This window comes from Chlamydotis macqueenii, chromosome 24 (genome assembly GCF_036417535.1).
Source record: "Chlamydotis macqueenii isolate bChlMac1 chromosome 24, bChlMac1.mat, whole genome shotgun sequence".
Classification (NCBI taxonomy): Eukaryota; Metazoa; Chordata; class Aves; order Otidiformes; family Otididae; genus Chlamydotis; species Chlamydotis macqueenii.
The window spans coordinates 1,248,873-1,263,949 of record NC_141579.1 but is presented as its reverse complement, the minus strand read 5'-3'; the positions used below and the strand labels follow the sequence as shown (position 1 = coordinate 1,263,949).

At 47.2% G+C, this 15,077-nt stretch overlaps 1 protein-coding gene across 7 annotated transcripts in view; it reads right to left on the bottom strand.

Annotated features, from left to right (window-relative positions):
- FLI1 (Fli-1 proto-oncogene, ETS transcription factor) overlaps window positions 1-15,077 on the bottom strand; it is a 79,858-nt gene that overhangs the window by 24,047 nt on the left and 40,734 nt on the right. For all 7 annotated transcript variants that reach the window (XM_086766071.1, XM_086766069.1, XM_086766068.1 and 4 more), the window contains 2 exons: window positions 10,264-10,475; window positions 2,764-2,918 (listed from right to left, as the gene is read on the bottom strand). In XM_086766071.1, coding sequence (XP_086622197.1) covers window positions 2,764-2,918; window positions 10,264-10,475 — 367 coding nt within the window. The remainder of the gene's footprint in view (window positions 1-2,763; window positions 2,919-10,263; window positions 10,476-15,077) is intronic.

The window sequence follows — 15,077 nt, the reverse complement described above, 5'->3', positions numbered from 1 at the left end:
TATATTGCTTAAACAGAGCAGCTTGTCGTGTATCTCTGAGTCACATTTGTTCACCCCGCTGACAAGAACACAGTTCTGCCTCCGCTAGCCCCGTAAAACCAAGGCAGCTATTGGAGGGTGATGTGGATTTTCTACTGTCTCATGCATCACTATCAACTGCCAGCAAAGCTCCAGCTGCGGAATCTTTATTGCAGGCGATGACGTAAGAGAGAGATTGATCCCGGCTGGAGTTTCAGACCCCGTGGTGATGGTTTGCTGCACCAGTAGTTAAAAAAAGAAATCATCCTTTGAGTTTCGAAAAGAGCATTAGATCAGAAAGTCCCAGCAAGAATTTATACCACAATGCCATTTTTACAGAGTCATTTTCAGAGCCTATCTGCATTTTCAGACGTTTCCTGCGCTGCTTCTCCCCATGTATCCCGTTTCAAAATTCAAGCTGCAAATTCATGTTCCACTACAGCTGGAGAGGATCGCAAAGTCAAGCTGAAACTTTGGAGACGTTCGATGTGTCCAGCGCTGCTGGTACGTTCCTCTAAGATAAACCTCAAACACCTCAGGTCCTGAAGCAGCTGAGAAAATGGATCAGAACTATGAGGCCATCACACGGCTGATAGGTTGTGCTTTGGGGAGGGACAAGAAATGCCCCTGCCACACGTTTTATAGTGAATAAAATAATGTGTTGGCCAAGGACTGCGTGTGCTTGGGCTGCAGGGATCCCTTGACACAAAAGCTCAGGTAGTGGCCATACCCGGTACATTCCGGGACACTCGAGTTCCAGAATAACAGCATGAAACAGAGAAGAACAAGGAATGCTGAAATTATAACGGTGCCATTTCCCCACTGAATTTCTAGTAAAGTTAGGCTGCTTAAAGCTGAGTTCTAAGCATGGAACTTACAACCCCATACCTTTGCAAGTCTGCTTTGGGAAAGAAAGATGGATTGCCTTTATGTTTTGGCAATAGCTGATTTAAATTCTGCTTTCTAAGCACTGGCAAAAGGCTGCAAATTTCACAATGCAAGTATTCAAGAGAGGATGCTTTTTTTTTTTTTTAATTGAAAGAGTTATTTGTCTTGAGTTTTGGAAAATAACCCAGCATTTAGAGGGCATAGTGAATTTGTGGTCTCCCTTTAAACAAACACTTTTGAATTTCAGATATTCATTCAGCCTATTTATCACTGCAAAAGACATTGAGGAGTCTCTGAAAAACTGCCTTCTTGAAACATGGCTTAGAGTTTGTTATTATTACCATTGCAAGCCTAATGTGACATTATTCTTGCCTATCTTCACCCTAATGCGCTATAAATCCTCACTCTGGATTATATTAAAATTTCCAAATGCCTTTCTTGGATGAATTTGGCCTCGTATCCTGCAGCCAGAGATCTGGGATGATGTTCATTATTGTCTTCCAAAGTCTGGTAAATCACTGCTATTCACAAGCATCTCGAGGTTTTGATCTGGGGATGTTCATGAGGGGGGATAAAAGTCCTTTTTTTCTCACTTTCCTTCAAAGAGGAGATTTTAAACCTTCTCTTCCACCGAGGGCACTAAAAGTCCCCATCCCTGGAAACGTTCAAGGCCAGGTTGGCCGGGGCTCTGAGCAACCTGATCTGGTTGGAGATGTCCCTGCTCCTGGCAGGGGGGTTGGGCTGGGTGGGCTTTGAAGGTCCCTTCCAACTCTAACCCTTCTGTGATTCTATGAATCTATGATTTCCCCTTATTTCAACAATGCCCACCTTTGGTCTTTTTAAATATGCAGAAATGGAATGGTGAAGAGCGGGATAAATTTTCCCTCTTGACTTTCTTTAGCTGGTACTGCCTTTCTAGGCCATGTTGAGGCTGAAAACACATCTGCTCCTGTCACCAATTAGGTTAGCCAGTCTCTCTAAGCAGATCCTAACAAGGGCTTAAACAGTACTTTGAGATTTGCTGTCAATCTTTTCTTGGCTTCCCTTCGCTACATTCAGTTCAAGCTTTTCCTTTTCATCCTAAATGGCAAACAAATGCTCGGGAATTGTCATCTGTTCACGGTCAAGCCGTGATCAGAACTGAATTCCACGAGTACATTTCTTTCTGCCAACAGTTCATCTGCTTGAATCGGCTACAACCCTGGGTGAAACCCTCACAACGCCGGGTGAAAAGCTGCACCCCTTGAGATCAGTGGAAGTTTTGGTATGCAAATTGGGCCAGGACTTGGCTCGTAACATCTGGAAAGTTCCTGGGCTAGCCTGTTTAGATCTACGGTGTTTATAAACTTTGCAGGGAAAAGACTCCTCGTTCCAGGTTCAGACTTCACTGGTTGCCTGCCGCAGCAGCTCTCCTCCTCGATTATCCAATGCATCCTGCCAATTTCAGATAGCAGATGTGGATATCAAACACAGAGAACTGGACAGGAATGTTTCTGTGTAACAGTTTTTGGAAGGGTAATGTAGTTCCTGCAAAATAGAATTTTTTCTGGTGTTCTACTTCTAACAAAAAAATGAAAACAAAATAGCTCATTTTGAATCAATATGACATGAAAGTGCATCTGGGCCTTGCAGAGCACCACGAGACTTACAATTTGAGTCCACTTCAGGCTTATTCTTCCCTATGGACTGCGCTCTTTGATCACACCACGCATGTCCCAGGAAGCACTGCAGATTCTCCTCTAACACATCACAGGAGATAGATTTGGTTCAACACACCAAAACAAGCCTTATCTGTTCAGCTGGATATTTAAGACAATGCAAGAAAATAAGACACAAAGAGTTTGATGGTGGTGGTACCTGCTGGGACAATGACTCTCCTCTCGTTGGTGGTCATGTTGGGAGGAGGCCCGTTCTTCTCATCCATGTAGGTGTTGTAACTCATCGGGTTGGACTCCGTCCCTGCTCCGATGAGCTTGCTGCATTTGTTCACACTGCAGTCTACGGGGGACTCCCTGAAATGCAGAAGGAAACAGATGACTTGTCATTATTCCTGCTGCAGCAGAAGGAGGCCTGGGTTACAGAAACGGCAAGTATCCCGAAGGTGAAAAGGTGGGTTCTTTACATGTGGGACAGGCCACTGCTGGCTTGTCACATGAATGATCTACGAATCACAGGTCTCACGGAGGAGATCTCTGATAATGAAACCAGTTGGAGGAAAGAGACTTGGAGGTGCAAAGCAGAGTGACTTTCGGACAAAGGCAACGGTAGCTGTGAGGTCACACTCACTATCTCTGAAATATCAAAACTCAGGAACCATAAAAAACAAGCGCCTGTCACATTGGTCTGCCTGGGCTTCTCCACTTGGATAAGAAATCTAGAAATCTGGGGTGCCTTGGGCCTGAATCAAGGACTTCAGGCCACAGCAGCTGTGTGTGAAAAAGGCTTTGGCCCCAGTTTTACTTCTGAGGTGAGGGACTGATGAGGAGGGAACACTTAGCAACTCAGGTGGCACTGCGCTAAGACCTGGACTACATGCAGACCCTTGGCAGGCAACAGGCTTTCTCTGTCCTGCTCTGGGAGAATTATGAGCCTCCAAACCACAGACACGGAGCACAGATTTTGTCGTAACTCATGCTTTTAGCTCTAGAGGTCACTGAAAATACCAGTCTACAGCCTGCCCTGGGCAGACAGCACGTCCCAGCTCTGAAGAACGTCCCAGGAAAGGGCAGCATTGTCCCCCTCGGCTTCACAAGGGTGCAACCTCTACGCGAAGCGAGCACAGAGCCCGTATCCAGCGCGGTTTAGTCCATTGCTTTAACTGCACAGCATCTTCCTTCCCTGCCAGAAGCAAAGTGGCCTGGGAGGAAACCGTTCACTGAAGGGTAAGAACTATGACAGCGCACCAAATCCCACCCTCCGAGTTCAGCTGGCAAGACTTCCAAGTTTGGACAATAAACAAATTTGTTTCTTAATCTGAAGTGGGGGGGGGAAGGAGAAATTACTGAAATTCAGTTATCATGGCTGGGAGATAAATGCTCCACCGAGATATTCTAAGGCAGATGGTAATTTTTTCCTCATGTCTTGCTGAGGGAATGTTGCTTGAAAATGGAAATAAGATGTATAACTTACACATGTTCGAATTTAAGGTTTTACTATTTCGCCTACTGTTTTTCCAGGCAGGGAACCAAAATCCGCCTTCAGAGAGGCAAACTGCTGAAGGTTTAACGTCCCCGTGGCAGCCAGAGGAGAGTCTGAGCAACTGCAGGGACACCGGGGTTTTCACAGGGAATGCGATCGTTTCTAACTTTCTGTTGAAATTCTCCATGTCAGGTGTTAAATGCTGCCTGTACTGGCAGAGAAAAAGCCCTGAAGCAGCACAAAGTGTCTTATTCTTTCCTGAAGTACAGGCTGTCCTGAGAAGACTCGGTGCAAACGGCGAGAGCATCAGGGTGTCAGGCTCCACTCGGCTCAGCGCTCACCGTCCCCGGAGGTGACTGACCTCCTCGCCTGCCCCGCCTGGAGCCCGGGTGCTGACTTTAAACAGCGTGGGCTGCCCAGGCGGTGGGGCAGATCCGACCACACGTATGGATTCCCACCTGCCTTCGGGACGGAGTTCTCCCTCCTTTAGACACGACAGCCCAACCGCTGTGGGATGAGAAGCCACTCCGTTAATCCCGCAGGACATGATAAATGTGTTCCATGTACCTGGGGAGGTTGTCTCCGTGCGGCTGAGCAGATGCCTCCTTTCCCTCTGAGGAAGTTTTCAGGATGGTTGGATGCAGAGCTAACTGGTCTGATAGCAGGACAGACACAACCGGGAACAGCATTGCCAAAATTTAACTGGGCAGGAGACCAAACTCTCCTTCTCTTACGAAAAACACTGTGAGATCTTTAACGACAGTAAGGAAGAAGATCCTTACTTTTGCGTCCTTTGTCACCCAGCTTCTCCTACCAGATTGAAACGGAGCGTTTTATTGGGAAATGAGGTAGCGCTACCAGACCGAATCGCCTTTGCCGCTTGTGGATGCCCGTTACCGTACTGCCCCAGCTTAAGAGGAGGGATTTACCAGTATCCCAGCAGAAGGTAGGTGTAGCTGTGGGCAAGACAAAGAAGAATTCAGTGTGGGAAACAACTAAGCGTCAAATGAGAACGGGGAACTGCGAGCCATGAATGGTGTATTCATGGAATACAGCTCCTTTCTTCGTTCAGGCACCACCCGCAAGCAGACTTAAGATTTATTTAAAGATTTCCTCATTATTTGAAATGGTTTGCGCGGGGGATTTCAGAGTCCAAGGAATACGGAGCAGTACTCATTCCCACTGTCTGTCCAAAGACTCTTCGTTCCAGCAGCTCCAGTAGCGGTCTCCGGAGATGCCAAGAGCTTGGTGTTTTGGGAAAGTTTACGCTAGCCTGGCCAAAATGGACAAGCAGCTAGCCTGGCATTGCCTAATAAACCCTCTGTACAGCTTCAGCCTGTGTTCCAGATACCTGGAAATAAAGAATTACTGTCCCAGCGCCTCTGTCTAGGAATCACCTTTGGCTTTCATTCGAAAGAGCAAAATAAGGGATTTCAGTGATTTCTGAACCTGACTCAGCCACGGTCGGCGCGATATTTCCTCCTTCTTTCTGTCCCTTTCTTCCTCTCCTTTCATTCCTCCTCTCTTCTTGTCTTTTTTTCTTTTTAAATTTGCCACTTTTTGGTCTAAGTCCCCATTTAATAATTTCAGCTTTAAACTTGAAATTAGATTTTAATTTCTTTTTTTTTTTTTTTTGGTTCAGTGAAGGAAGTGAGAACCCACTGTGATTCTCCTTGGGATTCCTCTTACAGGGCGGAATCACAGCACCTCGAAACTCGCATCTAACATCGCTTCAACCCTGCCTCGCATCCTGCCCTCCGGAACGCTTTCGGAGGGGATTCACACTGGAAAAGGGTAAGGCTGCAGAAAGGAAAGGCAGCTGTAAAAAGGCTGGAAGAAGCCATAGAGGTCATGGAACTCAAACTGCAGGAGGAAAGCAGAGAGGCTCAGAAGGGTCTAAGGAACCGTGTTCAGCACGTACAGGTAAAATACAGACAGGAGGCAAGTTCCCAGTTTGCTGCTGTAGCTGGGGACTGGCCCAACCCAGTAAATCCCACTAGAGGGCCCACAAGCTACTGAAAGGGGATGTGTATCCTTCCACACATCATAGATGAGCCCTTTGTTTTGCTTTGAAAAAATTATCCTGGCACTAAAATGTTCTGAGATCCCTGAACCTCAGCCTTATCTTAATATTCCGACGCAAGAGAATGTCTCCAAAGCATTTCCAAAGCACCAACCTCGTTATTTTACCTGGACAAAATTTGTAACATCGGTTGGAATTACACAGCAATGTTTGCCCGCATCCATGCACACATCCAACACGTTAGAATATTCTTTCACATCTGAAGATGAGATGAATTTTCTAACATCTTTTTAAAAATCACTCTCTGAGTTTAGCTACAAATGCAGATCTGCAGTAGCCCAGTAAATACAGGAAAAATTTGGAATGTCTATTGTTTGGTTCACTGTTTGTGTTTGGAATTGATGTAAAATACAAGGAAAAATGTATTATTAAAATGAACATTAAATTGGGTTAAAGTTCACCCAGCATTTTTCTAAACAATCCTCCTCCTTTATTCACTGGAATTTAAAATGTGGAAGATTTTTTTTCTTTTTTAAACTAGAAATGATTGTATTTATATCACAAGGGTCCCAACAGAATTCCACGTTGGGAACCAGACAAGCACACCGTAGGAGACAGACCTTTCCCAGAATGGGGCTATAAGCTGAACAAACCCTCCCACCCTGCTGAGGACCAACCAACTCATCACGCTCTACCTCACGGCAGCCAGACCTGCTGCCGGTTGCCAAGAAGAAGAAGAAAAGCTGGACGCTGTCCCTTCCCGTCATCCAGCTCCCTCCGCTGTCGGGTTTCCTACAGCTTTATCACTCCTAGAGTACACAAACCATTCTCTCGATGAGCGGAACACGCCGGCGCTTCAAGTACAGGTGAAACACAGAATAAAGGCTGCTCCCCCTAACGAGGCAGCTGGAACCCGGTGAAAGAGCGTGTTTGAAAAACAAGAGCAAGAAGGAGAGGCGGGGAGGGAGGGGCAATAGGTTTTGTTAGGCGGTCAGCAGTTCAAGTTAATCCGTACGGAGATCGGCGTTTGCCGCTCAGATGGTGTCTCAGTTTTGGCAGGCAGCAGAGGAACAAGCAAGTGGAGTGGCCTAGCCCGTAACGATGAACTGCGATGGACGCGGTGGGAGAGGAATTTGGTGATGATGGTGGATGAGAAGCTCGACATGAGCAGGCAATGCGGCCTTGCGGCTCAGAAGGCCAACGGCATCCTGGGCTGCACCCCCAGCAGCGTGGGCAGCAGGGCGAGGGAGGGGATTCTGCCCCTCTGCTCTGCTCTGGTGAGACCCCCCTGCAGCGCTGCGTCCAGCTCTGGAGCCTCCAACATCAGAAGGACATGGACCAGTTGGAGAGGGTCCAGAGGAGGCCACGCAGATGCTGGGAGGGCTGGAGCAGCTCTGTTGTGAGGCCAGGCTGAGAGAGCTGGGGCTGTTCAGCCTGGAGAAGAGGAGGCTCCGGGGAGACCTGAGAGCGGCCTCCCCAGTGCCTAAAGGGGGCTGCAGGAAAGGTGGGGAGAGACTCTTCAGCAGGGCCTGGTGTGACAGGACAAGGGGTGATGGTTTCAAAATAGAGGGAAGTAGGTTTAGATGAGATATTAGGAAAAAATTTTTTACGCTGAGGGTGGTGGAGCACTGGCCCAGGTTGCCCAGAGAGGCGGTGGATGCCCCATCCCTGGAAACGTTCCAGGCCAGGTTGGCCGGGGCTGTGAGCAACCTGATGTGGTTGGAGATGTCCCTGCTCCTGGCAGGGGGGTTGGGCTGGGTGGGCTTTGAAGGTCCCTTCCAACCCAAACCATTCTGGGATTCTATGATTCTAAGTCAGATGAATGTTCCCGTTTCTGAGGTGGATGGGAACTCTTGTGCTATCAAAAGGCCGGGCTGGAAGCTATTTCAGTGCTCAGTTCTGACACTCAAAAGAGTCTTTTCTTTTTTTCTAGCAGGTTGGGAAGTTGTTACTCCTTCTCCAGAGAGATTGAGGACACTTAGTTTCTGTCCAAGAATCTTCTTGTCTTGAGCAAGCCCATGAAGGATTTCCTTTTTGCCCAGAATAAACACACTTCTGGAGGGCCTTTCGCTGTGTCTATCAGGGCACTTACAGTGGTTAATGGATCAGTTTGTCACAGCAGCGTTATTTCCCCTTTTTTTTCTGAACAGATGAGGAAATTGCAGCACAAAGATCACCATGGAAGATCAGCCCAATACATGCGATTCCCAAGCCATGGAATACACGTAGAAGGAGAAGGTTAGATAGATTTTTGGACACACAAGTACGCACACACGCAGAGTCTATACAGGGCATCTGCTTACAGGATCTGAAAAGCACAAATAGGCGCTGCCTGTGGTAGTTCAGCGGATGTGACAGGACTATTTGTTTCCTTAGCCCTCCAAAATTTGCTAGAGCGAGACAGACAAGCAGCAGAACGGGAGGAAACCCTCTCCGTATGTTGGTCTGACACTACGGGTGTGAGTAACTGATACAACCCTACAAAGGGCTTCCTCACATGATCGTGGGAGCGTTTTGCCCGTGCCATACGCGGGGCTGATTCTGCCGCCTGGGTTCTCACGACTGCGGGATGGAGAGCTCAGACCCGCACGGCACCATGCACAACCCTCGCTCGTTCAGCCAGGATCCCACTCTGCATCGCCCTCCTGAAGATTTTTGGGATAGCTCAAGAACTTGGTAGCCAAAAGTAGTCCTCATGACTGTCAAAAACCCCAACCTGCTGGTACTTTCAAGACCCATTCCTTTGCCTGTGTTATCCAAGGATGTTGATTTTCTGGAAATCACTCATTTTCCCATGTTTCAACCTCAATTCTGAGACTGGAAACACCGGTGCAAAAATCTATGTAGCTCTTCTGAAAACCAGAAATGATGCTAAGGTACAACCGGGGCAAGATCAAATCCAGTCTACAAATGATCACCATCAAGAAGCAACTGACGCAAAGACCTTTATCTTGTAGTAAAATCAGCATCTACTGTATACTTACGAGGAAGAAAAACATGCTGCTCTTTGAAGCCTTTAACACCACCATCTCACTATAAAAGTCTGAAAGTGCAAGGCTGCTTTCTGTTTCAAACTCTACGCTTTGCTAGGTTCTCAGAAACCAGGAAAATAGGCTCTTACAGAAGCCCTAAACTAACCCTAAGGCAGAAAACCCCTCGATTGTAACTGTCTTGTATTAACATTGTACAAATGTTAGAGATGTTTGTGACTTTGAAATGAAAATTAAATTAAAAATTAATGTGAACTCCAAAACCTAATGATAAAAAATAAAATAGTTTTTCTTTATTGTATATATTTAAAACTGAAATAATTTGAAATTTTACACCTACAGTTTATGTCTAAGAGGGTGCAATTTTCTCCTAGGCTTTGAACTTGGAAAAAAGTTTTTTAAGAGATAATAAAATATTCTCAAGTCTTTAAATTTCTCATTGAACAGGGAAATTAACCCTCTCTCCCAGCTCTAACGACAAATGGTGAGGGCCAGGCCTCCCACCGCTTTGGCTAAAAGCTGTAGAGGATCCCTCATAACCAGTGTCCCTTTGATGGCCAACATCACCTCTCAAATCTATTCCTGGACTCTCTTTTTGACAAGTGGTTGCATATACTCTCACAGAAGACATGAGTTTTGTTTTGTTACATCTTCTAGACTGCCATAAAGGTCTTCAACCTTTGCTCCTCCCCTTCTCCATCGAATAGCTCCCCAGTTTCCTGTGGTTGCTTCTCCAACGGCAGAGCACAAATCTAGTTACGGACGCAAAGAGAAGTGCCCTCCAGGGAAGCCCATAGTGTCCTTCACCAGCTTCACTCTGAAGCACTGGTACAAATACCGACTGTTACTGCATGACCGTCTCCATCTTCAGGAGCCCCGTGAACCATGGCACATTTGTGGGACGCTGGGCTAAGTGATGAAACGTGTAATTTACAGCAGTGTTTGCAGCATGAACTCTGTACTGGCAGTCTCGTGTCCCAGTCTGTACAGCGTTCATGGACGCTGGTAGAGATGCATGCTGCAGAAAAGCAAGAGCAAGACCCTCAGGGCATTAAAAAATGAGCGGTAGAGGAACTCCAAGGAGAGCGGGACGTGGTCCTATACAAAGAGTTGAGTTTGTGGATGTGCAGGACAAGAGCATGAGTGGCCAATACGTGCTTTGCTTTTCTTTCAGATTCAGTAGATGTGGAAAGGGTCTTTCCTTACCTTGATCCATTCATGTGGTCATATTCCCTTTTGACATTGACCCGGACGGGCTGATTAATCCACTCCTGCTGAGGAGGTAAAGGGTTGATTTTGTGCGGCTGGCCATAGTCAGGGTTCCCTGAGGCTGTCATATCTGCCTTGGGGAGGTGAGTGGCAGCGCCGTACGTGGAGTCAAAGAGGGACTGGTCGTCGCTCACCACCGACAGAGCCTCCTGAGGAGAAAAAAAAAACAAGCTCTCAGAGTCATGACTAAACCAGTAACTCCACTCTTATTCTCTCTTTGAGCTGGTGAGCACCTGCAAGGGCCCCACAGCTGCCCAGCGCTGTCTGAAATTGCCATCTGCCAAGATCGCAGATTGAATCAGATTCTTTGGGGTCCATTAACCTGTATGCAAAACCAGCGGGTTGCTCCGCTAGCTGCTGTGTCGCTCTGGGTGGGGCAAGAGTTAAAGTTAACTCGACTTCTGCAAACAGTAAAGGCGGCTGCTGTGTGCTCTACCGTTCTCGTCGCTCGCTGTGAGCAGCTTCATCTGAGGTGGTGGATGCCCCATCCCTGGAAACATTCCAGGCCAGGTTGGCCGGGGCTCTGAGCAACCTGATCTGGTTGGAGATGTCCCTGCTCCTTGCAGGGGGGTTGGACTGGGTGGCCTTTGAAGGTCCCTTCCAACCCAAACCATCCTGTGATTCTATTTCTGGAGTGTCATTTGAAGGTCTATACGTTTTCATTCGAAGGGGTTTGTGTGGTGTTTATATTTTGAGGTTACCAGTCAGTACAGGTCAGAGTTATGGGTGTTAGTAGTGGGATAAAAAATGCATTACTTTAGGCTTTTTGTTTATTTTGTGGGAAATGTAGGGCTGGTGAGTTACCAAACTCTGCATTTCTAGAAATGCTTAAAAACAGGAAATTATTATCCTTTTTTTTTTTTTTTTTCCCCTGCTGAAACTCCAAATGTTGACAAAAAGTTTTGACTATCAATTTTCTTGCGTTGATGCGCTGGCGTTTTCTAAACGAAGCGTGCCAGGCTCATAAAGGCCTTGGCACAGTCCCGCCTTATTCCAAGTGCATCTGACAGGTTCTGCGCGTTCTTTACGGAGCTGAGCTAACCGCGCATCACACAGCTGCCGTTACGGCTGGCAAGCCAGAAACTGAAGGAGGAACCTCCCAAACGAAAAGCACGCGCTACTTTAATGGGAGTTAATGGAGCAGACCGCCGAAACAAAGGCGGCAACAGATTCAGAGTCACCTACTCTGGGGACGGCGCATTCAAAAGACCCGTAACATCGATGTGTACGCAGTGGGGAGTTACCCGTTAACGTACAGACGCTGTCTTTGCTTTGAAAGCTGGTGTGTTGCTAAACCTTCAGATAAATTCTTGCTGTCAGCCCAGCTCCCCCCAGTAGTTGTTTCTGAGGTTAGTTTTGCAAACTTTTTCCACGACCAGGGAGGGAAATAGAAATTCCGAAAACTTAGAAAAGCGCAGCTGCTGGAATGCTCCGGTTACAGGAGAATCTAAGTGCAAATCAGATATTACCAGGCTCATGATATCTTCACAAAAAATGTCAATAGTTGGAAGTATACTGGGTAAAGATGAGAATCCCTCTCAGCTGGAAATGAACCCACTTAGAAAGAGTCAGGTCAGTGCTCTGCGTTTACAAATATCAGCGCTTTTCGATCTCAGATCTCAGATCACGTAACAAAACCAAATAAGCCTGAGCAGCCTAGAATTTAAGTGGGCCTGACTAAGCTCGAATTCGGAGGAACCCTCAAACCTCTGCGTAAGTCCTGCTGAAGTTACAGGATTTGCTGTAAAAATTTAATGAGCAACTATGAAGGCTACAGCCCTTAAACAACAAAAAAGAGAGCTTTTACCCTGCGCGGCCTAATGGTGTGTGTCGCAAGGAGCTCAGACTGCGTTCACCCTTTCCAGCAGCTTTTTCCTGGTGGATGCACAACCTTTCAAAAATACCCCCTTCCTTTTCTGCTTTAATTAGAGTAAAGTAGGGGGTGGGAGGTGCCCCTCGGAAGAATTTCCTTGTGGTGCGATTCCCTATGATCACAGCCTTGTGTCAGAAACTCCTTAAAGGGATCGAGACGATCTCCAGGCCATAAACCTTGCCTGTGTGGAAAGGTACGTGAACATGAGATCTTCTGGTGACAGCTCTTAAGAAAGAGCAAGCCTTTCTGTCAGCTGGTTCTCTGATTTACTGAAGTCAGGATGTCAGGCGAGGGTTCCTAAATGACACATCTGTAAGTCTCTGCTTCCTCTCAGTACAAAAAATGTGGGGTTCCCTACATTATGGCAGGAGGTGGTAGGTGAACCCCAAATATCTGGGGTGGACTGACTTACGACTGGCTAGACTCAGACTCAGCTATGCATCTTATCGGTCAGATGCCGGGAAACCATGAGTACCGCTGTGAATTCGTGAAATAAAATTGTAATATGCTTCCTTTTGGAGGGTTCCAGTTTAAAAACATACACAAAGGTGGGGTTTTTTATGGATATATCTGGGAAAATGATATTTCTGCCTAAAGCCATTTTACTTCTGAAGAAAGGTTCTGATGGGAAAAAAAAAAAATTGGGCTGTAGATACCATTCTGGCTCCCCTAACTCCCAAAAAAACCCAACCCCACAGCAAACTTCACCCCAAAGAACAGCCCTGGACTAGGATCAATGATCAGGGTTGCATCCAAGTACAACTGTCTTTACATCCATGCGTTTTTCTCCGATACGCAGAACATCTGATGGAGAAGCCTGCCTCCTCAGATAAGGAGGCCCAAGCAGTGACTGAACCAGGAATCGCTTGAGCTAAAACCCTGAGCGAGCTACAGCCACAAAAGCTACAGACTGAAGGCTCTGGGGGAACTGAAGACACACAGAGCAGATCAGACGGAGATAGCGGCTTCTAACACCTGCTTACCACTCGGGTCGTGCATGCAAATAGCAAACAAGCATTGCCGATGGCATGCGAGGGAAGTTGGGTGGCAGGCCGCCAGCCCCTGCTGCAATCAGCCTCTCCGCGGTGTCTGCGCCTACAGCTTAAGAGAAAAACTAAGGGGTGGCAAGCAACCGGTAGCCTTCAGCTGATAGGATCAGGGTACAAGGACCATCAGGTGATGTCCTAGCAGTGAGGACTACCTGGGACGCCGGTTAACTCTCTTGGAAGAGGACAGGGCTCAGCTGGCCCTGCCAGAGTTGCAGGCTACAGACCCAGATGGGGAACGTGTACAACCTTCCTCGGAGTTGTAGGCTACAGACCCAGATGGGGAATGTGTACAACCTTCCTTCTACTCACTATCAGAGGCTCTGCTCGGCTAGATTCGTTTTTGAAGGCCTAGTCTGTTCGGGAAATGTTTGGCTTCAGTTCTGGCTGAGGCAGAGATCAACAGTTAAATTGAATACCAGAGGGTTAATTTCTATCCCCTGGAATCAAGAGCTACTTAGCGTTTGGCGACGGGCAACTGGGAAAACACGCAGAGGCGGTGAAGGTGCTAACATAACCTAACCAGACAGGCCACGGCTCGCCAGGGTTCCCCCCATGCCGCTGCCTCCCGGGCTGCGTCCTTCAGCTGGCCAGACCGAGTTTGAGACAGGGGTCTTGTGTGTATTATTCTGGTGTATACGTTACATTATATTGCCTCTGGGAATAGGCTAGCTTCAGTTTTTCCAGCTTTTAATCACATTCCTGGCATAAATGTGGCAAGTCCCGTCTAAGGCAGCTCGCAGCGCAGCGATAGGCAAGTTCAGCGCCCCGCGAAAGGGCAGCCCACCGCCAAACTGGCAGAAATGAAAGGCTCACGTTGCTACGGCTGCTGAAACAACCGTGCTTAGAGCTGGCACGCGCTTCTGGAGCCCTTAGACATGAATACTTGACACGGCTATTATTAATAACAGTTTAGAGTTGTAAGAGGTTGAATTTGCCGTTTTCCTTTATTCAGACGAGCCACCCAGACCCAGGTCTAAGGTCTGCTTTGGTTTTGTCCCCATGTGCTGCAGGAAAACCCGTCTGTTCTTCTGGTCACGCAGGCAGCACGCTGGGGAGGGCTGACAGTCCACCAACACTTCAAGCAAGTTATCCCGAAAGGGAGACGGCATGGAAGCTTTAGCCAAATTTTTCACTTAGTTTATGACTTGAGCAGAATATTTGAGCCAATATATGAATGGAATGGGTCTGAGAAACAACCCCTAGGGAAAAATCAGGGTCAATGCAGACATATGATGTGAAACATCATCATTTACCTCAACGTTCTTCCTTTCACGGTCCCCAACAGTCTTTGTGGCATTCATGATCGCACTAATGATACATCTAGCCCCAGGACACCCTGATGTCCTCACCAGCCTCTAGAGGTTTACCTTGGACAAGGCCCCTAAAAGTTCAGCTTTTAACCTTACCCAAAGTTCACTGGCAAGGAAAGCTCGCTAGAGGTGCCCGGTTCCCTGGTTTCAGCACTGTGAGAAGGTCATGAAAGCAAGAGCTGGTGTGGTGACAGCAGTCAGTGCTTTCATCCCAGGTATAACCCAGTGTCTACACTAACGGCTCTTTCCAGGTGCACGCAATGCGTGTTCACTAAATATTGACTTTGAGCTCCTCACATTCACTTTTCTGGCCATAACCACATTTAAAAAGCATTGCTGAAGATCAAAGGTTCATCCTCCTCCACAAAGTCTGACTTAGAAGAGAAGAAAACGCTGAGTACTTGAACAATCATGCCATGCATGGAAAGATTACTTCTACCTCTAGCGGGGTGACTTTTTTATTTTCTCTTTTTTTTTTTTTAATATTATACTTTCGCCACTCTTAGTCCTGTGAGAAAA